The sequence below is a fragment of the Neolamprologus multifasciatus genome, chromosome 7 (genome assembly GCF_963576455.1).
Source record: "Neolamprologus multifasciatus chromosome 7, fNeoMul1.2, whole genome shotgun sequence".
Taxonomy (NCBI): Eukaryota; Metazoa; Chordata; class Actinopteri; order Cichliformes; family Cichlidae; genus Neolamprologus; species Neolamprologus multifasciatus.
In genome coordinates, this window is record NC_140445.1 from 18,293,020 (window position 1) to 18,319,880 (window position 26,861).

At 40.9% G+C, this 26,861-nt stretch overlaps 1 protein-coding gene across 1 annotated transcript in view; it reads right to left on the reverse strand.

The window, feature by feature from the left end:
• col27a1a (collagen, type XXVII, alpha 1a) overlaps nt 1–26,861 on the reverse strand; it is a 67,388-nt gene that overhangs the window by 19,475 nt on the left and 21,052 nt on the right. Inside the window, exons 5-22 of the mRNA XM_085164983.1 lie at nt 26,249–26,302; nt 24,845–24,898; nt 24,649–24,702; nt 17,898–17,942; nt 15,783–15,836; nt 15,271–15,315; nt 14,150–14,203; nt 13,367–13,411; nt 10,227–10,280; nt 8,281–8,325; nt 4,269–4,322; nt 4,008–4,052; nt 3,068–3,121; nt 2,645–2,698; nt 1,626–1,679; nt 1,487–1,540; nt 644–697; nt 442–486 (exon numbers count right to left, since the gene is read on the reverse strand). Of these exons, the coding sequence (XP_085021109.1) occupies nt 442–486; nt 644–697; nt 1,487–1,540; nt 1,626–1,679; nt 2,645–2,698; nt 3,068–3,121; nt 4,008–4,052; nt 4,269–4,322; nt 8,281–8,325; nt 10,227–10,280; nt 13,367–13,411; nt 14,150–14,203; nt 15,271–15,315; nt 15,783–15,836; nt 17,898–17,942; nt 24,649–24,702; nt 24,845–24,898; nt 26,249–26,302 (918 nt within the window). The remainder of the gene's footprint in view (nt 1–441; nt 487–643; nt 698–1,486; nt 1,541–1,625; nt 1,680–2,644; nt 2,699–3,067; nt 3,122–4,007; nt 4,053–4,268; nt 4,323–8,280; nt 8,326–10,226; nt 10,281–13,366; nt 13,412–14,149; nt 14,204–15,270; nt 15,316–15,782; nt 15,837–17,897; nt 17,943–24,648; nt 24,703–24,844; nt 24,899–26,248; nt 26,303–26,861) is intronic.

Here is a 26,861-nt window from a genome sequence, read left to right on the forward strand (position 1 = left end):
GGTTACTGTCTACTCTGTAGTAAAAGTTTAACCCTGGGGTGCAAACACCACGCTAATTTAAACAGTAAGTATTAATTTAGTTGATTGTCAAGCTTGGGGACAAATTTAGCCTCACATTGCAATGCTTTTCACAGTCTAAGTGATAGCTCTGTCCCTTCCCCTCCCTCTATCTTTGGTGAGGAGCTTACCACAGATAGAAATAGGATGCTTCTGCATGGGATACAATTTAGACAAACATGCTAAATTATACGATACAACTACAGAAACAGGCAATTATAGCCCTTGTTTTTCACTGATCAAACATGCGCACATTGTGTTATTCTAACTTACGATACTCTGGTGGAAAGTAATGAGCCTTGTTTTTTGGCCTACATGAGACCTGACTATCTTTCTCTAGTATCCTCTATTTTCATAAGAGCAGGTGTTTAACCAATAACTCACCTCGAGTCCTGTTAGGCCCGGTGGTCCAATAGGGCCCTCGTCTCCCTGGAAACAGATAATATTGATCTTAGCATGGCTTATGTTTAGGGACATTAAGTGTTCCTTAGCAAAAAATAAATAAAATTCATTGTGCCATAAATCTTTGAATGCCTGTCAGGCACAGTTGGGTCATTCTTATGTGGGTGGCGTCTGAGAGTCTTACCTCCAAGCCAGGGATCCCTCGTGGGCCTGGTAAACCTCTAGCCCCTGGTTTTCCCTTGATGGGTAAAAGACAGTAAAACAATTGTAAAAGTAATTGTAGCATTTACATATGTGTTTTGAGCCACAGTAGCAGCACTGTTATGGGGAAAATGATACGGGTCTGTTAGTTATATTGGATGGACAGCCATAAAAATTTGAGACAGACAACAATGGGCCCCAGAGGATGAATCCTCATGACTCCGGTGTTATTGGACAGTTCCTTGGCCTGTATTTGTATTTGTATATCCCTAAGGATCCCAAAGCGCTATACACAACCAGTCATCCACCCATTCACACACTGATGGCAAGCTACATTGTAGCCACAGCCACCCTAGGGTGCACTGACAGAGGTGAGGCTGCCAGACACTGGTGCCACCGGGCCCTCTGACCACCACCAATAGGCAACGGATGAAGTGTCTTGCCCAAGGACACAACAACCTAGACTGTCCAAGCCGGGGCTCGAACCAGCAACCTTCCGATTACAAGGCGAACACCCAACTCTTGAGCCACGATACAATAAAAGCTATCATCTACTGAAACTTTCTCCAGATGATGTTTAGTTTATGATCAAGTATAAGCAAAAGTAACGCTCAAAACTAAAATAAGGCAGTGGTATTGCACCTACTTAAAAAAAACCAAAAAAACATTATCATCATGTGAATATTAGGGGGCTGGCATTATAATTTAGCTCAAGAGCCACTGTATCTCTCCCAGTGTTGCTGTGGAGCACCAGCCAAGTTCTGTCCCTGTTTTGAATCATGAGTTAGTTTAGGGACTGCTTAGCTTAGATCATGATTTTACTAACCTTTGGTCCTTCAAGGCCATTCTCTCCTGGTGGTCCCATGTCACCAGGAAAACCCTATCAAGATTAAAAAGGGCATCGATTATTATTCTGTCTGTGAAATACAGACATCAAATGCAACAACAAAGGAGTAAATACAAACCTCAGGGCCCGGAGGTCCGGGGGTACCATCGGGACCTTTCTCTCCTGGTTTTCCCTGTAAAAAAGAAAGACTTGAAACAGCTGGATGTGATAAGAAATAAAAAATCATGCTGAAAATGAGATGAGAGGATCAGTGACATTTGCAAATGTCTGTGCATTTGGCACAGCCAGCAGCTGAGTCCTGTACTACGAAGCAGGATTTGGGCTTATCCATGTAACTTCAGTGTTACCATTTGTTTGTCTGTTTTATGAATGTGGTTCACTTATTAATGGGGTGCATTGGCAAGGCAAAAGACCTAACTTTTTCTGGAGCAGGTTATGTTTGAAATGAGCTCAACAGGTATAAAAGCACTGCTCACTGATCAATCAAGTCTCAGCAAGTTGTCCACGTCCTGAACCAGCAATGCTGGTAGCTCCACATGTTTGATTTGGCAGATTTTTTACATCTGATGCAACCCTATAAAGGTTTGTGCCTCCTTCTGGGATCAGACTAGGGAGCCCTCACTTGTTAGGCAACTATAGAAACCACTACACTATAGAGCCACTTGACCTGATATAATGCTGGTGACAGTTTCCTGGCAAAGAGCGGCGACTTCCTGGACACTCTAATGGATGCTTGTAAACCTCATGGATAGGAAATTGTTGCATCAGGCCAAGAAATAGTTATGTTTACTGTTGATTAAAAACCCTACTTTAAACATTAAAGATTACATAATGTGCAGGTTTTGGACCTTTTGACACTGCTGAGCTTGCAGTTTTCAGCTTTCTGCTAAGTTAACTGGTATGTCTGTTAGCAGAACTAATAGACATATCTTGAGTTTTCTTTTCTGGCCAAACTGTTAGCACAAAGGCTATTAAGGAAATAGCTTAAGGACCAATGAAGGCAAAAACAAACAAACAAACAAACAAACAAACAAACAAACAAAAAACTAAACTATTGCTTATCTAATTGCTTATCCACATTTTAACAGTTAAATGTATTCTTGGTTTTCATGAATACATTCCCAGACAAGAACTAACCTGTGGTCCTGGTTTCCCACGGATGCCTGGTAAACCTGGGGCCCCCTGGACACCCTGTCCAATACAAACAAAAGTTAAAAACTCAGAGAGACAGTCAGACAGGATCAGAAGCTTAATTTCTTTTCTAGCAAAGCAGACATTCGACATGCATGACTCTCTGTTCAAGATTGTGCTATCTCTTGGGGCCACTCTGCTCTGTGATGGATTTGAATTTTGCATACACACAGAGACAAATGTGGAGGGAGAACATATGAATTTCCTTAAGCTGAACAGCAGACATCTGGAAAAGTCATTTTGCAAAGACAAAGGCTGTGTATCACAAGTGTACTGCAGGTAGCGTTCCATACGGTGGCTGAGGAAAGCAGGGAGATAGAGAGCGTGTGCATGTGTGGCGTGCACAACTGTGTTGCAAAGGTGACATACCTTGTCTCCTTTGAATCCAATCTCCCCTTGCTCTCCAGGAATCCCAATTTCACCCTGACAGAGAGAGAGGAGGAGACGAACACGCATACATAGATGCGGATGGATGAGGTATGGACAGAAAAAAAGGAAAAAAATGGAAACCATTAGGGGGAAATGAAATGTTCTACTTTTCCAAATACAAGCTTTTATTTATTTTTTTAAACAGACAATACTAATTAGCAGTTTGCACTTTATGAATATCCACACACAGTGACTGTTATTTACTGGATTAGCCAACTATTCCATGTGGTGTCAGTATGTATTATGCATTAGGCATTGCTGCAGTTTGTCACACCACATGTTTTGCAGGCCGTTCCAGTACAAAACAAATGAGTAATAAAGAGTAACTGCAGTAATTACAAATGCAAAGTGAGAAGTGTCCAATAAACCAAATTTCAAACATGAGGCCTCTGATGAAGGTCTTTCAGTCACTTTCAGATCTGACTACTTGTGCTTTACCATCATTAAGGTATTGTGCACTGTTCTGGTTTTAGTAGAGGCAGCCAGATTTTACTGCTGGCCTTAAAAGGCCTGCTTGTTGAGCCTCCTTAAATCATCAGTGCTGAGTGGTCTCTTCATGCTGTGTGTGTTTTTTTGTTTTAAATTTCAAGGACAATGTCTGTCTACTTTTCTTTCATTCTCTTCAATAGCTTGGCTGGCTGCTTTCAATTAAAATGCTTCCATAATAGATTTCACAAAAATATGCATATGGAAACCTCATCTACACCAATAGAAACAATCCTCAGAAGTTTATATAAGTTAATTTGCAGGTGACACCTAATGAAAGCATGCTGTTTAAAGTCTAAACTCTGGACAGAAATATCTACGGTAGGATGCAAAAGACTACATATCCATCACATGCTGCTTAAACACAGGTCAATAACAGGAATATTCAGATCACCTTATCACCTTTCAGTCCTGGTTCTCCTGGATTTCCAGGCACCCCCTGGAAAAAGCACCAACAAACTGGTTGAAAGGCACCCCAAAAGCCAAATTCGATCAAAAGTGCATCTTTACGGCACACAACTGGCAACTAATCCAAATTCAAAAGCTTAAAATAGGCCTTCTTAAAAATCTCTTGTTTTATTGCATATACAATAACTGATAAAAATAAGACAGTGAAGGCAACAGTTTCTATCTCTATATGTGTGTGAGAGATTACCTTCAGTCCATTAGGTCCTGGCGGGCCAATCTGTCCCACAGGTCCCATGTCTCCCTAATGCAAGAAGATGGGATAAACAAGAAACACATTAATAAATAGTGATATCACATGCATAACGAGCAAAGATGTGGCCCAGGCCCCATTCATTAATGTAAAAAACACATATACAATAAGAGCGCTCTTTGGGATTGATTAAGAATAAATTCACTGTCTGGCTTCCAGCCTCGCTATCACATCACACACAACATAAAACAATGGATGATAATATATGACTGACACCGGGAAGAATGAATAGATGTTGTGGTCAGAAGCCAAGATTGTGCATCTGAAGCTTAAATCAAAGAGTAGCCTTGGCTTAGTGTTTCAAACATTAGCCCCAGTGAATAATCGACAGAGGATGTTATCAAGTATAAGCTGCAAAATTGCACCTCGGAGCAACTCACTTAATTTGGTATTGCGAGTTAAAAGGTACCCCCCAAACCTCTAATCTAATGGAATAATACCTGATAATTAAGTCACATCCTGCTGGACTGATCTGTCTCTAAAACAACAAGATCTGCTCTATAGTTTCAGTGCTCTAGTCTCACACTTAAATGTTAATTTCAACGGCATATTTCCTGCTCACAAATTGCTAGAAATGCATGAAGAAACACATTAATCTTAATTTCAATGAATTCTTGTTTATTATCACTCTACCTGAACTCTCACTTGACACTTAGCTGCTCTCTTAAAACAGCAGATTCACTTCTGTATAGACTTTTGTTCCCCACAAATGAACTCTGAAACTGAATTTTGCACATTCGAAAGACACAGATTTGCAGTATTGGGGTATTCAAGTATTCAAACCCAATGGTCACTAAGAGCAAGGTCCTTATGTATTTTTGTGTGTGTCTCTGTGTGTGTTTTTGGAGGATGATGCTGCAATGAGAAATACTTGCCTCTGCTCTGTGCACACATTGAAATCCATCTGTCTAATGCATCTATAACCTGGATTTTGCATTTTGACAACTATAAGACCTTACAAAGGGATTGTATCATTTTTATTTCCCAAGCATAACATCGTATTCTGATTCTGATTCATTTGTAGCCTCAAAACTTCAGTTATGCATGATACAATGAGATGCCAAAAGGTTGCCCAGTAACCAGCTAGCAAAAGGCTAAAAAGGCCTGTTTTTGTATTTATGCACATATGAAACCCTATAAAAACATGTCTTGATGCATGCTCAATCATCCAGGTAAGTAAATCGCAAAAGACTGATTCTGTTAATCTAGCGTTTTCAGTCATGAAAATTTGCATATTAATGAGCAACGAACTGACTTCACAGCCCATTGATCATGCAGTGGGCTAGTTTCAGTTATTGCGCAAATGTACTCTTTATAAGATCGGGGAAACCTGCAGTAAGCTGAGACTGAAGAAGTCACTTGGATGAGTGACGAAACGTTTCTCCTACTGAAAACGCTACGTCCAGATGAACTGAATCAACCTTTTGGGACTTATTGAAAAAACATCCTATTGCACACCAAACAGCACAGACATGTCAAACAGCATTGTAGCATGCACTTGTACTAATAGTGAAAATGCATCATAAACAGTCAACGTATTGCAAATAAAACACAGAGATGGTGAGATGTGATTACATGTGATGTGAGATGTGATTTCAGCGATTGGAGAAGACTGATAATGAACTCCAGTGATTCCTAGCATCATCATAGACACGGAAACATCATACTGGTGAAAAACTGCCACAGATGAGGCTTCATGACATCAAAGCAGGCCTTGTTTGTATTTCAGAATGGCAGTATTTAACACAATAAAATTTGGTTCAGTTTTTTTTTCAACTGTTAAATATAAGGAAAAATAAGAAAAGAGAAACAATCTATCTATTTTGAGTGTATTTCTAAGTGAGAGTCATTGTCTAGACATTTTCTCTACTTCAGTAGTTGCCAGCCTTCACCCAAAGCTTCTCAGCTTTGGAGTCCCCAGAGAAGAGTGACTGTATATTTTTATTTTTGTAGTGGCGCTCCGTCCTGCTGCTATGTACTGTACATTATGCTGATGGATAAGACGGATAAAGAGGACACAAAGCTCAGACTAGGGCTGTAATCAGAGTCCTTCAATTACAGGCCTACTACCACCACCGGTGGCCTAGAATAGGTCGGGAGGAGTGGCAGCAATGGGTGAAGACGGGACGCAACAAGAGAAACCAGGGAGACATTATAATCATACACAATTATGCTGCTGTCGGGCTGGGCAAGCATGGAGGGCAAGGTGATGGGTGGGCGGGGGGCAGCTCTGTTCTAAAAATAGTTATTAAAAGGCTGCTTCAAGAGGAGGACAAGATGCACTGTTAAGGTCTGTGTGATTGATAAACTGCACACGAGTGCCTTGTTCTTCATGTGAGAAAATAGCAGATATAAACTGCACAATTCAGGCTTTGCACTCACTGTGAAAAAAGCCCTGGCGTCTAAGAGCCATCCAAATTCACCTAATATCTATTAGAGATGGACCGATCCGATATTACGTATCGGTATCGGTCCGATACTGACCCAAATTACTGGATCGGATATCGGCGAGAAATAAAAAATGTAATCCGATCCATTAAATATCAAAAAAGCACCCCACAAAACTTGCTACACGGCGTAACTCGGCTCATAACCGTAGCACGTAGCAGCAGTGTGGTCACGTGATAGAGCAGCTGTGTGTATTTGTAGCCTTGCTAGCAAACCAGCATTTCATCTATGAGGAAGTTTTCCCAGAGAGAAGTAAAGCAAGTGTGTAAGTTCATCTCTGAATGTTTGTAAAGCGTTCCTACGTTAAGCTTAACAACCATACCTGGAGCGACTGCCTCTCTCTCTCTCTCTCTCTATCCTGCTGCTTCAATCGTGAAACAGCTTAATGATCAGCTGATTGGCTTTTCTGTCACGAGTTTTGGCCCACTTCTGACCAGAAAGAGGAAACCAGCGGCTGAACAACAGCAGCACGTTTAAGCTTGATCAGCTGTTGTTAGAATTTATTTAATATTATTTCTACACCAGGATCTTTTTCTACGTAGCTGACGGCTGGTAATTGTGCAGGGGCGGATCTAGCAAAGTTTAGCCAGGGGGGCCGATAGGGCATGAACAGGGAAAAGGGGGGCACAAAGACATACTTTTCTTTCTTATTCTCATTTAAAATGTCGAGCTTTTAATAAATAATTATCTGAATCTTACAGCCAAAGTTTTTAATCTTGTGTAAAATATATAGAAGTCCATTACTGTATATAGTAACTGTTAAGTCTAATATACCCTAGTAAGCTATAGTACTTTTTCCTTTGGGAAGATACCATCTGTGCAGTCTGCAATTCTGTTGAAGAAAGATGTTGAATCTATTTAATTATTCTTGAAAAATAATTTATTTTTGTGCATTTTCCCCCTGCATCAAATTAAATTTGATTACATCGATTAAGCATCATGAGGTGGAGGGTGGTTCCCTTTTTTTTTTTTTTTTTGCTGGGAGTTTGCAACCCTATTAGTTAGGTTGCTTAAAATTTTTTCTAAGTACTCTTTAAAATACCAGAATAGGGAGGATGGAGCAGGTTTAACTTTATTAGATTGATCAGTGTTGCTGAACTATGACATATTTTGGACGCAGTGTATTTTTTACATACAGGTATAACAGAATAGCTTTAGTGTTGTTATTTATTTAAACTTGAGTATAAACTTATACAAACTGCAGCAAGATATTAAAAAAACGTTTTGTTGATTAAAAAACACTATATCGGATTCATATCGGTATCGGCAGATATCCAAATTTATGATATCGGTATCGGTATCGGACATAAAAAAGTGGTATCGTGCCATCTCTAATATCTATATTAAATATATGAATTAGATTCCCACCAAACTGGCAGGCGACATAAATGCAAGCTAATAAAGTTTTCTCCTTTTTTTTCCAGTTTTGCAGGTATATTCAGTTTCATTTAAACATTTGCAGCCGAGATTGTGCACAGAAAACACACAAACTACAACTCACAATAAGTCCAGGAACTCCGTTTGGACCGGGGGCTCCCATGTTACCCTAGTTGGAGAGGAGGAGAGAGAGAGTTAGTGAGATGAAGAGAGAGGGAAAAGGAGCAAGTTTCATGGGTTATTGGCCCTTTTTTTAAACAAACATGCTCAGAAGAGTGGCTCAGTGTTCTTCGCAGCTTATGAGAGGGGGCTGTGTGCATGAATATGTGTGTGCATATTTGTGTGTGTGTGAGGGGTCTCAGGTAGAAGTAAAAGGGATGTGAGACCATCGTCCCACTGTGGCTTTTTCAAATATGCAGGTTCGACCTCAAAAAAAGAAAGAAAGACAAGAGGACAGAGACCGTATCCTAATTAAGGCCATTAACAGGTTTTACTTTAACCCAGTGAAATATCCAGGAGTTAGTACAGTTTACCCATTCAGTGTTAAAGAAAATCTATCTCACTCATTTTTGACTTTTATTCATAGACAGCATAAAGGTTTAGCGAAAGAAAGTAGTTTCTTTCACTAAACTTTGGAAATGTGAAGCCAATGCAAAAGAGACCTGCTTTCTTTTTAATGGCCAGCAGGGGGCGACTCCACTGGTTGCAAAACGTCTTCCAGTTGTGTAGAAGTCTATGGGAAAAGAAACCTTGGCTCCCTTGTTCTGTGACCTCAGTAAACACTTTCCTGATGACTTAATGGTGGTTATATTGAAAACACAAAGTTTAATTTGTAACTTATGGAAAATTATAAAGTATGCGCACTGGATAACCTCATTAGCTAATGACAAGTTTCCTATTGCTCATGATGCCCAGTTTTAAAGCACCAACATGGCAACAGCAAAACTGGTGGCATCAAAAGGCGACAACATTAAGCAGTAGGTGATGTCATTGTTTTAATGGTATTTTCTTTTATTTACCACCATCATGAAGTTGATTGTTTTAGCCATGGCCATGGCCATGGTCATTTTTCTTCAAAGGATTACTTATTTGGTGACTTATGATGCCATCACCAACATCATCATCACAGCAAATCTGATGACTTCCCAATAGGCCTCATAGGAGGTTGATGGTAATCTCATGGTACATCCATCTACAGGACATTTCTCTACTGCAGCTAGCCATAAACAAATAACAAACTATACATATCTACTGATGATAGCTTTCCCTCTGATTGTGAAATTACTGATAGATAAAAAGCAAAGTATATATAAATCTATTTTCATATATTCCATAAGCTTGTCATACTGATTATTTCATAATAACATTTGATAAATCTAATGCGCAATCCACTTTGGAAGATGGGTCTTTTTCTCAGGAAGAGAATAAACGTCAGGCCCAAGAAAGGATTTATTAGCAGTTCAGCTGCCTGCTCTAAAAGCCTGACTCATTGGAAAAGTCAGAAATGGATAGGTGAAGTGTTAACTTAACTTCACTTTTATTATGCGTAGTTCAGTGTGCATCAAGTGGAACTTTTTATGTTTTTGCTCTAGAGTTTTCACTGACAGGCTTATGAAGTCCCAAATTTGTAGGAATATCAAAAATAGTGGAAATGCTACGGTCCAATTATTTGTCATCCATATGGACGGAATTAAGCCACAGACTGGGTTTTGCTGGTCCGTCATTAATGAATGGGGGGAGTCATCAAAATGGCATCCTATTACATCATTTACTATTCTTGGATATCACCTTCTCATGGCTGTGAAGCGGCGAATAGGAAAAGCTACATTTAATACAGCGTTTTTCTTTTTTCTTTTTTTGGAAAATATGTGCCAAGGGAAATGATCTACAGCAGCTGGAGGCATGACACGAAATGAAATGCAATAGCAATGCTTGTCAAGAACAACTTCAAACAAAACCCAAACACGGAGGCAAACTGCTGGACCAACTGAGGATTTAGCCACAAGCACTGTGAAAATATTACAGTAAACATCAGGTGTGTGTGTGTGGGTATGTAAGCGTGTGACATACTGGCTCTCCATCTGGCCCAGGTGGTCCTCTCTCCCCAAAGTCACCAGGAAACCCCTGAAAACAGAGAGAGGAACTTTAATGTTGGCGACATACAGCAACTCAAACATAGGTATTCAGAAATGTATGTCCTGTTGCTTTTAGTTCAGCTCAGAGACAACTGATTTTTGGGCAACTTGGGGGAAACGCGCAGATGTGAACACAGCATTCAAATTGATTTGGTGAGCAGCTCCTTATAGACACATCCAGCATTTATGGAGGGACACAACTATTCATTATAGGAGCGGTTCTGGCCATGTGATGCCCACTGTAATCTGCCCCACCCCCCCAAATCCACTGATTCGCTAACTGAAGGAGCCTGTCATAGCCTGAGCAGGAAGTTTTCAGTTGCTTCTTTATTGGCCAAATGACACATTGAGATAAGCAATGAGAGAGAACCAAAGCAGCACATTTAAGGAAGCAAAAACAAACCAATAAGCTGAAAGATGGTATAAAGCTCTTCAGAGATAATGATCACTGGAGATGGATGATCATTCTCTGGAGCGTCATCTCTACAAGTCTTGTGATCTACTGCTGTAATAAGCATATTTAGTTACAGTCACTTTAGTGCACACAAGGCAATTGTATTTGCATTGATTGTGAAAAATACTGATGCAAATAAAAAAAAAGAAGTGCATTGTAGTCGGGGGAAATATGCCAATGCGAATGGCCTTAACCACGGAGTCAAGTGAACAGAGCGCACTTTTACAAATACTGCTGACTGTTGCACAGCCAAGAGTGCTGCTACTGTAATAGTGTGGCAATTATAACAATTTCACAGAGTCAAATATAGCATTAAATATAAAGTCATTTGAAATATGCACAAAACAAGAGTATAATGGCTCCATTAAAAGCATTAAATCTATCAGCTGTAGGCTGTGTGTAGCCAACTGTTCTACTGTTCTACCGTAAGCCAAGTAATTACCCTGTCCATTTAGCAGTAACAGGGAAGATAATCAGAGCTTTGCTAACAGTTGGTGGTTTAGCGCAGAGAAACCACATCTGCATAAAGCAGCAGAGCCAAGGAACTTTAAACCAAACCATTCAGAAAGACTCATAATGGCTAGGTTCTGCTGTTCTGGCCTCAATGCATTGTTTCAAAATGCCAATTACTGTTACCTCCAGAAAATGTCAGTTATTTCTGCAAGAGTGGAGATGATTTAGATATACTGCATTTAAATCTCTGTCTATACTTAGAAGCAAATTGTGCTGACTAAACGCAACTCCTTTGCAGGTTGTTTCTTGAAAACAAAATGCCATTTCAACCTCACTTTTAGACAATAATAAATCCCTTTGACTGAGGCTTTCTAAATGTTTCTCCTGAAACTTTGCATCAGGTCAATGAGGCGATCCTAACAGCACTAACTGCTGTAATTGCACATTGTTTCTGTAGCAGGTGGAGTACCATGCTACCTAAAAACGAAGAAGAAGAAGAAAGTAGGGTCATTGTGCTACAGAAGCCTGCTTTATAGCACGATAAAATTGTGAGCGCTGGGGGAACACACATCTACGAAGGATGACAGTGACCCAAAAGATGAATCATGTAGCTGTCGCCGCTGCTGTACGAGCTAAGGACAAATGTGGGAAACGTGGATTTGCCAAGTACTTAAAAAGCCTTTGAGGAGAGTCATGTGAGCCTTTAGTGTATTTCTGCTTTCACATTATGTCAGACCACCCTTTTCATCAGCCTCAACCTTAAAAAGGATCAAACAACAGCAGCACTTACTGCAAGATACTGAACTGATATAAAAGAACTGCAACAGATGAGCCTGATAAAGAAAACCACCACCAACAGACAAACACAGCCAAACAGAAAAAAAGGTTATGTAGAAATGTTGGCAATGCACTTTGGAAACTTTTTAAGCTTTCCATGGTTTTAGATATATTCGCTCTTGACTCATTGGTAGATGGCAAACTGTGCGTCTGTGTGTGTGTGCGCTTCCTCGACAGAGTACAAGTGCTCTGGTGATGGCCATTAAAATGTCTGGCTCGTGTTCTTGTGGTTCTTCTGTTCCATCAGGGAGCAGAGGGATGATCTCTGAGGGATCATCTCATTAAGCGTCCATGCTTTCCATTTTCCATGCAAAAGCACTGAAATCAGATGACAGTGATTACGATAGGTGTGTGTCTTTCAGTTGCTTTTGCAGGCCAGAAATGTGCTTAATTTCTAAATTTACTTCTGTACATTTAATGCTGTCTTTTAAGGATGTTATGCATAAGAAATGCATGGATATTGGTACTAAACAGACCAAAATAATGATATTTTTACATCCCTGTGCCGTTTTCATGGCTGTAAAACTTATCTTATAATGCAGGCCTCTTTAAGTGAGGAGAACACCCACGCATACAAACTCCAAAAAAAAAAAAAAAAAAAATCTAACGCAATCAAATCAAATGCAAAAGGCCCCACAAACTTGTGATGTGCTAAATTTGTATCTGCAGCTGCTTCTTAAACAATTGCCTAATAACAGAATAAGCATTTACTTCTAAAAGCCTCACAATAGTGGACACTCGCTTGCGTGTGTTTAGACATTTTGGCCAATAAATGCCTTATTTACTGAAAAGCCAATAAGCCACAGCTGCAGAATGATCTCAGCAGTGTGTGTTGGGGGTTACACACTCTTTCTAAAACACTCTGTCAAACTGACTTTGAACACTATATCTGACACACACAACAAAATCAGCGGCTTCCTTCCAAATGGCTTGGCTCCATGCTGGGGGGGGACCGAAAGCCCATTACTCCAACAAAAGCCTTTTTCTTGTTACATCCAAGACCCCGACATGCGGCTGGTGGGACTCCACTCTATTCAGGCTGCAGTTAACCCTTCCAACAGCCATGGAAATACTTAGCCGATTGAAAGAATGACGCAAATGCAGACCTTATGAAATTTTCATATGTATTGGATTCTTTGCAGAAAAAGTTTCGATCTGACCCAAATACAGGAAATCTTTCTTTTTTTCCCCAAACTTGTCTCTGAACTTTAAGGTTCTAAAAGCTATAATCAGCATCCATAACAAAGCAAACATTCAAAATGAGCACATCCAGCACAATTTATCACATTTTTGAAAGATTATCTGCAAAGTATGTTGAGACAAAACTTTACCGGCCTACCCATCTTGCCCCTCTTCCCTGGTTCGCCGGGTATACCCTGAAAATCCAAACAAGATAGAGAGAGCAGAAGTAGAAAAGAAAGCAGAACAGAAAGGGTGAAAAGAAGACAGAAACAAAGATGAAAGACAGAGTCAGACATTATGTAAAAAGCCATATCAAAATCAAAACATAGCACTTTTGGGTAGAACTGATTCAAGCCCAAAACACACTATTAAAAAGCCATAGCTGTAAGCCTGTCTCCTCTCCTGCTTCAGCCGATGTGAACAGCAGCTGACTGCAGCCTAGCCTATATTTTCTAACCTATTATGAGAGATCTAGGCTTCCATTGTGCACATATGTCTATTAAATGAGAAAAAGAGCCTGCTGGAAGAATAGAGCTATGCATAGTCTCTGCTTTATGTGTATCTTTCTGGCTACAGATGGTACAAGTCGTGATTACAGCCTATCCTGTGCGGATGCAACCTTCTGGACCGTGTCATAAGTAGGCAAATGGCTGTAAAGAAGTAAGAGGCCTTAGTGAGTTCAGGCAGTTCAAAGGCCTTAAAAGAGGGGCTTTTATTATGAGTCATCAACACTCCCACACAGCTTTATACAGCAGCATCTCGGACAGCTGGGGACTGCTTCTCGTGTTATAACAACAAGACAGCTGAATGTACAAAATGCAGAAGAAGAAATGCTGTCCTTTCGCAGGCCCATTAGCTGGATTCAGCTGGACCGTGTACATTTTCCGAGTTACCGATTGCTTGAGAGAAATATACATTTGAAAAGGACTCACTCTTTCGCCATCAGGACCGGGCAGGCCAAAAAGGCCTGGGATTCCAATGAAACCCTGAAGGAGAGAAGAGGAGACAGGAGGAATATGGATGAGTATTTGGATAGTATAAAAGCAGTAGGAAAAAAACCCTAATGGCTCTGGGGCTGGTTTTCAGTGGATGATGGTCCACCACGGACTGGGTTGGCTTGCATGAAGAACCAAGCCATGAGGCAAGTGTATATGCCCATGGACTGCATGGTGCTGGCTTCCACGATGTAGTCCAAGGGCACATACCCTCACGCCAGGGATCTCTGAAGATAGCCAGGACATCACACTGGGCTGTCAGTATGGTGGAGACACACACAGACGACAACAAGCAGAAACACCACAGTTGAACGCTGGAGGAACAGTTCAGGTGCTAGTTAGAAGCGAGGCGTCAGATGAGTTTACACAATACGTAGTAGTCAGCAAAGGAAAGAGAGCAGAAAACAGAGAAAGGTAGTGCAGTGAGCAAAAGGGGGACTAGAATGCCTCCTTAAGACAGCAGGGCCTCAAACTGAGCTTAAACAGGAAATTCCAGCCAGTGGGGGCAGGGGAAGGCTTGGGAGCAGCCAAGGGAAACTGATAAAGAACCTTTATTGAAATGCAACATAAAAATCAGTTTGTGTCACCCGCGTCTGTTTTTTTGTTTGTGTGCCTAAAGGGTGTTGGTTTGCATGAGGAGGCTTATCAACAGCCAGTCTTGGAATAAGAGTCTGTATACAGTAACACAATGTTTGTACTAGAAGGCTCCTAAGTTTAGCACGCTATTAACAGTGGTACACACACTAGTTGAGTGTGTGTTTATTTATGTGTGTGGTGTTGGATGCTGGTGCAACTGCTGCCATGCATGCTTTCATACACACTAGTATTTGGCTGGTGTTGCATTCAAGTAAGTGCTCATCCAACAATAGCTTTCTAGCACAAAATGCTAATGCTTGTGAGCAAGCCCTTAATTTAGCAACTTCTTTGTGCATTTCTTTTTATAAATGTCATGAGACGAGTAAGCATATTCAGTGATCCTGTCAAAACATCAATACTGGTCATTTAGACAGATCTAAGCTCGAGCAGCACATTTGTAGAGCCGAAAGTTGACTCCTTACCCGAAGGCCTTTAGGCCCCATTGGTCCTATAGGCCCAGGTAAACCCTGAAAATCAAAAAGAGGAATTTAATTTAGCAGCCCTGCACTTTAAGCTGTGCCTGAAGTACTTCATTTGGGTTATACCAAAGTCTACAGGTTTAACTTTAGAATGGAATATTTTAAAAAGCAATGCAACAGAGATACATCCTAATATTATAATTGGTAAGGTTTATTATAAAAATAACAGAAACCTCCCCAATGGGAAAAGGTGACAGGACACAATAATAAATACTCCTGTACAATAATACACTGCCATACATTTCTGTATAGCAACTATGGCTTAAATACTGAAGTGGATCTCTATGTTAATTTCTGAGGCATTTATTTTTCATTTTCTTCTGTTTAGTATTTACCAAAATATGTTTTTTTTCCTCCAGGCCATCTGCTTAGCATAACCTAATTCCTCTTGGCCCTCTGCCCTTACTACGGCCCTGACTACAACTGTACCAGTCACAGGAGAGGATTTACTGCACCTGCCTGCCAGGATAACCTTTGGCACCTGGGCTCCCGACTGGACCTTGCTCACCCTGCGGGGAAGAGAGAAAGAGAGAGACAAATGAGAAGGTGGAGGAGAGGGAGAGAGCGGTAGGGCGGGCAATCAAAATTGCAGCAACACAAACACACACAAGCAGGCCATTCATAGTAGTGAATGGTTTCAGTGGGGTAGACAAAGCAGATGGGATGAAATGCCGTGATTGATAGGTATAATAACTATATATCTCCAATATGTTTTTTTTATTAATTAAATTGAATTTATTTATTTATTTATACATATAGCGTCAATTCACAACAGAAATCACTTCAAGCTGTTTTATGTTCTACGGTAAAGACCCTAAAGTAGTACAGAGAAAATGCTAACAATCAGCTGCCCCCCATGAGCAAACAGTTGGTGGCAGAAGGAAGGAAAAACTCCCTTTTAACAGGAAGAAACCTTCGGCTGCATTTTTAAAAAATTTTTTGATTTAAAAGATCATATTTTATTATTATGTTAAAATGGCAAGGAAATACACACTCTAGAAAAGTATATGTACCTCAAATTGGTGCTTAAGTAGAGTACTTGTGTAAATGAACTTGGTGACATTCCACCCCACTGAATTGTTCCCACTGATTACCATGAAAAGCTTCTTTTTTTTTCTTTCACTCCTCACTTTTCAGATGTGTTCCAGACCATAGACCCTAATTAGCAGTTTGGTTTGCATGCATGTACTGTATATGTCACTGTCAGAAGGCATAAGACATGTGCACAGAAGCAGGTTGTGTTCAAAATTTGCAGAGGACAAGCGTTTGTGTCTTACTTTCCTTGCCATTCCCTCTCTCGGATAAATGCGGTATATGATGCTGCCAGTTAAAACACGCCATGAATTTGGCTTTGTGACATTTGGGCCTTTAACTGACTAGCTGTAGGTTTAGGCTCTGAATACAGCCTGTGGTGCATTACAGTAACAAAGTGACATCAAGACACTGTGTTACTGCACACAACAGCACATAGCTGTGTATGTTGCTAACTTGGTCGCTGGCACTATGGTGATTTACACTGTGATCATCATCAAAAGGAACCAGCTATGTGGGAAACAGGGGGGCGTTTGAGGATGAATCGAGTGGGAGGGCATATTAGTAAAAAGTACCTTCTCTACAATGACTAGAGCAGGAACTCCCCAAACTGATGATGTCATCAAATTTCCACTTCTCTTTTCATGACTAAGATCTTTCTTTAATGCAAACAGTAGTATGACCTTGCCCAATTGAAAATAACTTTGGACGCAAGGCTGGATGCTCTATGCTTAAAAATAGTGTTGGGCTGGACTAAACAGCCAGAGTCATGTCTTCCGTCACTTAGCAGTGAATAAAAGACTTCATTGAATGGATTCCCACAGATTAAGGAAAGTCAAACAGATAAATGACCTGGGAAATATGACAAAGAATAAAGGCCTGCTAGAAAATAGCATAGCAACTCATAGTATGACATGCTGTAAGACAGTGTGACGATTGAACGACAAGCCCAGAGCAGAAGAGACACACACAAAGGGAAACTTTCTCCAGGACTGCGGAGTAGCAGCCACTGAGTGTGTCCCTGTTGGCCTACTTGGCTTGTCCCTGTTTCTTTTCTCTCTATTTTTTCCTCTCTTTGGCATCACGTTCTGATATCATGGAGTGCATCGCTTTAACACAGTGCTTTGGCCAGATGTCTGTCCTCACTAGTGCTTCATAACAGGCTAATCTAATCTGGCTGCCCAGCTGGCATCCTCGGTGCGCGCACACATACACACAGAGTGAAAGGTTGAACACCTGGAGTGAATGACGACTGAGGTTTGATTTTGAAGAATGAAGTGAGAGCAAGGGTTTAGACTTGAGTGAGGTGGACGTGAATGAAGACATACGTGGACACTAATGAAGGCATGGCATGGCAGATAATGTGATGTGCATGAGGTAGAGAGAAGTGCCTAAAAGAAAAGAGTTCATCTGGGGAGATTCAAGGTTAAAGAAGCAAAATATATAATGAGAATATACAAGATATAGAAATGAACATGGGTTTTTCTGTGAGGGTGGCTGTTGCAGAAGTAAAAGAGAACACCTGTGAAAATACTTACAGGCTCTCCAGGGAGTCCGGGTTGGCCAGGGAAACCTTTCTGTCCCTAAAGAAACCAAAATATCACATGATAAGTGAGTATAAAATAATAACAGAAAAAAAGGAAAGAGGTGGGAAAGTCTGAAATGATTCACAGTTGAGGAAAAAGCCTGACAAACACAGGAGCATGTGTGGGAATGATAGGTGGAGTGAAGTGGTAACGCGAACAGCACCAACAGACAAATTTGGTGCCATATGCGGTGAGGTATCAATCTGCCCTTCTGTTAATGGATCAGACTTTCCACTGGCTGTGTTCGCAGGGTCTTCGGAAGACTATTGCCAAGATCATGGCATGTTGAGGATATAAATGCCTTCCTGTTTAAGTCAGATAGCAAGGCCCTCCCCCTGCAGCAGGCCAGACTGCAACACAGAAGACAGCCTGACATAGTGCTTTCCTGCAGTTTTTGCTGACTCCAGCACCACAGACCCCCGACAAAGACTGGAGGAAAAAGAAAAAAAACTAAATCAAAGGTAGGAAGACATGCCTTCCCAGACCACAGTTTGATAGAGTGAGGGAGCAAGAGAGAGAGAGAGATTTAAAAAAAAGGAAAGAGGGGGAAAAAAACAAAGTAAAAACAGACGGCCAAAGAAAGGAAAGACTCCTGTTGTCCCGTTTTCCTAAACCACAGCTTCAGCGTTCCAAGCCAAGGCTCCCAGAGTTCCTGTAAACTATCCACTGCTCTGTCAACTGACTGCAGCAGGAGAAGAGGACGCAGCATCCCTCTTCTTATTATGTTACACGATCGCTCTCGTCGGTCTACTACGCAGCAGCACTTTAAACTGCCATTCCCAGCATTTTAAACACTGTGTCAGCAAAGTGTTGTTTTCTAGTAAACCTTTTGTAATTGTCATTGCAGATCTATGTTTTTTTTAAAAGTCTGCTTTCATCTGTGTCTAACACACATATAAGCCCTGTGTTGTGTTGGAAAACGTTCACCTCACATCATCTGGTGCACATCATCAAAAGACCACTAGGAGGAGATGCCTTTGGCTGAGAGGAAAATACATGAGTAACACAAATAAACAAGTAGAGATGTTAGCAGGTGCTGACAGACACAGTGACACAAGCTTGAATTTTTGTGGGTTTTCTTATTTTGCAAAAGTATTATCACTAACCGGTACACAGAAGAGAGCAGATGGACTCAGAGACACATGCTGCACATGTCTGAAAACTTACCAATTATAAAGTGCAATATTATGACGGTGGCCAGCTGGTAAACATTTGTGTTTTTCTGATGATTACTTACATGTGTCCAAATATATGGTCTGTTTATACTGAGACACAACCACTGGCTTTTAATTACTACTTAAAATTAATTTCTGTTTTCTATGCACTTCTTCGCTAACATATATTCTCTGAAGAAGCGGTGACCTAAACCCTCTCTCAAGCTTGGAAACACATATACAAGTTCACAAATGTGTGCACATTCGCACAGATGGGCACATGCACAATCACACACGAAGATACATGCACCTTATGCACATTATACCCCCCATCTTATTACATGGCTTACTTGTAGTACAAACATGTGTAGTGGCATATGTTCCCATGGTGTACTGTGAGGTCCACTAACCACAAACACACACATGCACAGATGCCGTGGTTCCTGTGTATTAACCATAGCCTCTCAACCTCAGCTAGACCATCTTAGATCCTTATCTCGCTCATTATGAGCTTGCTAATGAGAGTGGCCATTCCCGCCAGGCTGCCTGTGTTTACAATGCCACTTGTTTAACAAGCATGTGTGTTCAATCAGATAAACCCACCAGAATGCTTTTCATTTACAGCAGCCTCCCGGTAGCACTCTATAAGCACAATCCCTTCTACCCAGCTAAGCCTAGGAGTGCCCTGGGGGAACGCTAAGCGCATTTTGGCAGAAAGAAAATAAAAGACACATTGTGTCTGCTGATGACATGTCATTCCTTTGACTTGCTGTACCCACATTGTGGGTGTTCAAATGAGTGCCAACCTCATGTGTGCTTAACAACTGTACTCCACAAACAATGTGTATCTGACTGAACTGTGCAGCACCCTGGTAGCAGAAATATACCACTCTTCTTATTAATCTCTGCTTTCATCTCTTCAAACCCTACAGAATGGAGCCACATGATTGCTCGGCGTAATCGTCTGGCTCCATGTATACATTGAATGTACAGGAGAACATAAACGCTCCACGCAGGGACAGACAAAAAACAAACAACTGTGCGAAGGAACTGGACAATTTGGCTGAAATTTAGCCAGTGGAAAAAGATTCCTCATCTCATCCCTGTCTGCACAGCAATTTCAGCACAATGTTTCCTTGCATGCAGTATCACTGTTACTGCTACCAGAGGACAGAGCAGTGATTTGTTGTAAAACATGCAAAGAAAATGATGGTTGATTTGAATTCTCTCATAATTATGATGATGATGAGCATGTGGAGCATTTGTTAGTTTGAACAGTGAGCAGGAGCTTAATGGAGAGAGTTTGGTTTGGAACGGGACTTCAGACAGATTAATGTCATACAACAAACTGCCATGCACAAATAAAGGAAACGAGGATGATTAATACACTGTCTGGAACTGGGAATGAAATACAGTATATGATTCTACCTTTTAATTATAGGCTACTTCTCCTTTTGGACTTCAAAACTGAAAAACATCAGAGTATCCAAACTTTGCTTGCTGTAAAACAATCACATATTTGGATAACACGTATGTGAAAAGCACAAGTACAGAGACTTTTTATAAACACCACAAAGTGTCTCAAGACATTTTCCCACAATGTTGCATAACCACTGAGTCGACAAGAGTGTTTATGGATTACTTTCCAGCTGTCTGGAAAGTAATCCATATTGACTGGTTACATATTTCTATTTTTCAGGCTCTCGTAGTCTTTAAAAGTTTGCACAATCTCTGGCAAATTATGAACATTTTCAGACGATTCAGTTGCTAAAAGCAACGATGACCGTGCTGATTAACATACCCATTACAGCTATGTTCAAGATACATGGTTTGAACCTGCACTTAGCAGTGATGACACCTACATCACCCACAGGACATAAATCCTTTATTGTCCTACAGTCATTAACAGAAAACTTTAAGATGTGGAAAAGAAGTGGAAAGTGCAGGTTTTTGCTATTTCATTGTGCATATATTCAAACTGTTGTGTTAAATGGTTTTAACCAGTTACTGTAATGTACATAACAAAGTCCTAACAAAGTAATGTGAATTTAGAATCTTCATATATCGTTCCTTACATCCCTATGGGCTGTCAATGCAAACAATGTCAATAAGAAACATAGTTTTAAATAGCTTCATTTGGCATGAAGGCCCAGCAAATAGATATTACTCTGCTCGACGGTATGTCTCGACTTTCAGGTGAAAAAAGTATGGACACTTTAAGAGACAGGCAGAAAGTGAGGAGAGACGGATCATCTAGTCCTGGGATGAGACACAGGGCATGCAGGCAGTAAGGTGAGACGCGTGGCTTGTACTGTGGATTTGTAGTTGAGGTTTGGCCCTGTGTATGTCCCCTGTCCCTGACCCTGCCTCACCATACTGAAAAACCATTCAGAGCCTGCCTGGTAGAACAAATGTTGTACAGAGCGGAACATATTTGGCTTGTCAGACAGTGTAAAATCACACTCTAGTATCACACATTTAAAGTACCACTGTTTCCTCCATTAAAGTTTCCACGGAAAAAAAACCCCAAAAACCCAGAAGCCAAATTCCAGAATTCCCGGTCGAAACATCACGGCTAAGGATGAATTAGAGGCTGGATATTTGTGCGTGTTTGTGTGTGAGACAGAGAAAGTGGAGGGCAAAAACACAGAGGAGAAGAAAGGAAAAGTTGCTGTTGTCCTGTTTCCCTAAACCACAGAAAAACAAGCAAACGATGACAGAGAAAGTTAAACAGCTAGAAACACAAGAGCAATACGAAGGTGTTTCAGGGTGGCCTACGAGGGAAATGCAATGCCCATAAATGTTATTTGTTTTCAAATATTGCATTCTCTTTGTGTTCATCTGGCTTCTGTGGAAATGGAGAGATCTACATCAGGGCGAAATGCGTCTGGGACTTTCCACCTTGAAAATGAACAGAACAAGGCCTGTTTGAGGAGTACCCTTTGGAGACTGACTCACACGCCTGTCACAGCGTTGCATTAAGGATGGAGATTCATTTAAGGAAACTGCTGCTACAGTGGATAGCCGATAACTACAACAAGTTATTGTGCTTTGTTTACTGCAGGAAGTGGGTTAATCAGCTTCTTTGTGTTTGTGTACGGAAAGGAAGTTGCCTCCTTGTGCTTACTTTAACAAGTTTCCTTTATAGTCAAGTTGTCTGTGGTTCATTGACCAATACCTGAGGCATACTTTGGTGATGTCAGTCTCTGTGTATGTGTATGTGTGTGTGTGGATGAAGTTGCTATGGTTACGCCTCCCTAGTCAAGAGTCTATGATGTCATTCTGATAATTTGAGCTATAATGTGCCCTTGGGTTTTATTAAAGCAGTTTGCTCCACCTCTGGACTGCATGCAGATAAGCGGAAAGTGCTGTCGTGGGTAAAAAAGTAAGTATACAGTGCATACATTAAAGTGATCTTACATTTATGCTAACAAACAAATCACTGTCTTAAATAATCTGACCTAATCTGTGTAGTCACCCTTGGCCAAGTTAAAAGGCACTAACTTCTTGATAAATCTTCAAATTGCTCGTTTTAAAGGAATCTGTGAATGTTTTCCACCAGCCTTACATTTTTTTTTTGTTTCCATTCTGGCTGAGTGTGTGTGAAAGAGAGAGGCAGGGACATACAAATGGACTAAGACACACACACACAACACACGCAGAAAAGCAGACACCTAACAAAAGCCATATGTGGAGCCCGAGGTAGCCATCCAGCTGAAGTCTGACACTGTGTTACAGAGCACTGTGGCTCTGGGAAGAAAGTAAATACAGCCAGAAGTGCTTTACACCTAGTCTGAAAGGCATACAGTCAACCTGCACTATTCAATTACTGACCTAATTTGTTTAAGACATGTGCACGGCTCAGCTGCATTTGATGCATGATGTGATTGGAAGCTTTTAATAGGATCTTCTTTTCATTTATCAGACATATGTTTGCAACAGTTTACTTGGAAAAAGGGTGAAAGGAACTATTTTGATGCTGACTGGAAGCGAGCACAAAGATCAAACTGAAGTGGTTCCCAACATTTTTCTGGCTCACATGCGGTCTTTGTTTATATCTGTCATATTTCAGAGGTATTCAATTTAATTAACTGCCATCAGCTGGAGTTTACTTGGCACTACTATATGAAACTGTGAGTCAGGCTCCACTCCTTTATTCTAGCTTTCGTAGTTTATTCACTGTGTTATATGACTTCATAACTAAGTTTACATTGTTTACAAGTTAAAGTCTTTACAGCCAAATTCTTGTTCCTCAACCTGCTCTCACTCCTAAGTCATTACAAAGTGACACTTGATCAGGTACCTAGCATATTACACTGTAATAACCTGGACAATTTTTACATCGTTTTGCAACTGGAGTGGAGTGGAGTTTAAAACGCTGATTAAGGGGAAAAAGCAGTCCACTGACGTAGTCATCGTTACAGAATGGGTAACCATGTTAACCAAGGATGCGTAACCACGGTATCGAAGGAAACCTGACGCAGATGGGAAAAATAGGGCTCTTAGTGTGTGTTCAACACGACAACCCTAACTTTCCCCCTGAATCTAACCACTGAGTTTAGTTGTTTGAATGTAACTGCAAGTCAAAAATAGAGAGTGAACGTAAAGGAGCCCCAGTCATTCACCACCCAACCTACTTTTAAATTCGGACCCTAAATTTTCTGTTCTTCTCACATTGGCAATGCTAAAACGTAACCCTGTATATTGGAAAATGATGTTAAAGGTGGTTCCCCTAGAGTTAAAATATGACTCTAGGGAATGTGTTGCATCCTTTCTCAAACCACTAACCAAGAAACCACATTTAATTTTCACACATTGCATTTGGCTGATTGTTTGTATCTTTTCCACATGTACTGAGCCAAAATTCGTTCACTTAAACTTCAACTGCTGAAGCGCCCTCAGGGAACAAGTATTAACAAGTAGTAACACACGCGCTCACAAAGATAAGCACACAGGGATGCATTCATGCCCACAGAGACGCATACGCAACCCAGACATTCAACTTGGTCTTAATCTCAGTCTGTGCTTGTTACACTTCTGTCTACCAGAAGGTCTTCCCTACATTTTACTTCCTTGGACTTATGAATCATTCAAGCCGTGCCTTAAGTAAGATTTAAGACACTAGCAATTTGATGACTGAGTGCATGATTCCCATTCTCTTTTCCCCTTTGAAAAAAAAGTCTGACCCCTTTATCTCCTGTGGCAGCCTTCCTGCCAGATCTCTGCAGGATCCACTAGACAAACTGGCGAGCACAAAAAGGAAAAACAAAAATGGAGAGAATTGGGAAGAAGAAGATGAGTAGAGATACTTTTACAAAGATGAGCAGGTTAAACACAAACAACACCACACACAGACACATTACAAATACACATTGTGACTCATGCATTGCCTCGGGCCTTGCTGCTCATAGTTTGCAGATGCAAACGCTTTGCTCGCTTTTCAGTTGGTAAATAGGTGTTTAAGAACAATTCACTTCAGTTTACTGAGAGTAAACTTGATGAAAGGGTTTTGAGAAGCTCTGGAAGGACATTAGCAGTTCAAGTCTTACCTTTCGACCTGGCTGGCCAATCATTCCAACTGGGCCAATGATCCCCGAGTCTCCCTGGAATACAAAGTGGGAATGTTTAAAGGCCAAGTGTGGAGGAAAGTGAGGTCACACACACAGCAATCAGAAATGCGCTTAGAGCCAAACAGGACATCATTACAAATTAATGGGGAAAATAAGTATAGGGAGGATATTATACCTTCTCTCCTTTGGGTGCTGGTCCAGGTGAGATTCCAGGGTCACCTTTGTTCCCCTGGGAGAAACAAACAAATCACCAAACTCACACGGTGAAGTCAAACATATTTATTATATGAATAAAATATGAACATATTTTCTTTTTGTGGAAGACTTAAAGGACATAAAGGGGTCCCTCTATACATCACATACTTAAAGATAAAAAGTAAAATCTTTGTAGTGTGACAAATTTAGTAACACATGCTTTACTTAGTGGCCTCCACACACGCACACGCACACACACACACACACACACACCCACACACACACACACACACACACACACACACACACACAGACAGACCAAGCTTCATTGTCAGCAGGTAACAATAATGGGGTTTCAGCACATCAAAGCCACGGATCGGAAATTACACTGAGTGCTGACTCCCTCTCTTTCCCCTTCGGACCCCTGCCATTTACAACTCTGTCTCGTTTATTAATGATGAAAGAACGAAGATTGTGGTGCACCCAGAGACATCAAACACTCCATAATCTTTCTTTCAACACACTTGCCAGGAAGAAGAAGCTTGGCCCACACCAGTCTGTCTCACAATATACCAAAGTTCTCATTAAACCTTTGCTGCTGATCATTCCATCGTGTGCGTGTATGCCTGACCTTATCTGTAACTCATGAGACTTAGAGGTGCTTTAAACAGTTTGCTTCTGTTTCCAGTGTTGTTATTAAGCGTGCTAACCAGCAGCCTTTCTTACACTGCAGAGAAATCGCCCTTCCAATCTACCTCTCAGCTGGAAAGCAACAAATCTGAGTGCAATCAATAAATAAAAGGGTATGATAATAGCTAGAAGGTTTGGAAAAGTTTCCATTTTTTTAATAATGCACTTTTAGGTGCAGGCCCTCACTCTATTATGTAAGCACACAATGTCAGAGGTTAAGGGTATTTGCAAAGGCATAAATCAATTACATCAGGAATGCAGAAAATATTATATATACATATATTTATATATTTTCTCCTTAAAGACCTCAAGACCTTTCAACATAAAAACCTCAGTCGCTTGCAAAAGTCTGCAGAACAATTCAAGTATAAATGGGAATCCTAACATTGATCTCTTCAGCACACATGCTAAAGTGAAACAGCTTCTGCACTCCAGCTGCCAGGTACTTGCAGCCCTGCTGTGAACTGAAGTTTCCTTTATTTTTCTGCCATCAAACTCCATTACTGTTTTGCTTTGTAGGGGTTTCCAGCTGATATAGAAAAATGTAAATCGAACATGTTCTCATGGGATTATCATTCACATTACATCATAGTAAAATAGCAGTATAGGCAAAAACCCAATCGTGTAACCACTTCATATGGGAAAATCAACATGGCTGGATCACGCAGGACCAGAGGGTAGACTAGATGTGTACCTTGAGTCCAGGTGGACCGGGTCTCCCAGGGTTTCCATGTGGACCAGGGGGGCCCTGTGTTGAAATGAGAAAGAGTAAAACACAATCAAAAGGTGATCAAGATCACGCATTTGCATAAAAAAAGAGCTGATGCAGACTGTGGCTTTGCTTCTGTGAATGAGACCAGGGATGAAGGTGGGGGGTAAAGACTGTCTGGAGAAGCTCAGCCTCAACCTGTTTTCCTATAAATCAACTGTGTGTGTATGTGTGAGTGTGCTGATGAGGTATTTGGCGTTGGTGTTGGGGGTAGATGCTTATGGAAAAAATGGGGCTCTCAGGAGCTGCTTTACCATATGGATGTGGTTTTCCTGCCCCCACTTGCCACAGACTCCACAAGCCCTCCCCCAACACACACACACACACCCGCACAAACAAACACACATTTTCCAGGGATCTTAATGAGTAATACAGATCATCTCATTTCATAACATTTTGAATTTGATCACTGGTGTGCATTTCTGTCTGCACTGACTGTTGGTGAGGAAATGAGCTCAAACAAAGCAAGATCTACAGCGGCGGCACATTTGTAATGTAAAACCATCTCACTCTGTCCAGTAACCCCCACAGGGAGGTT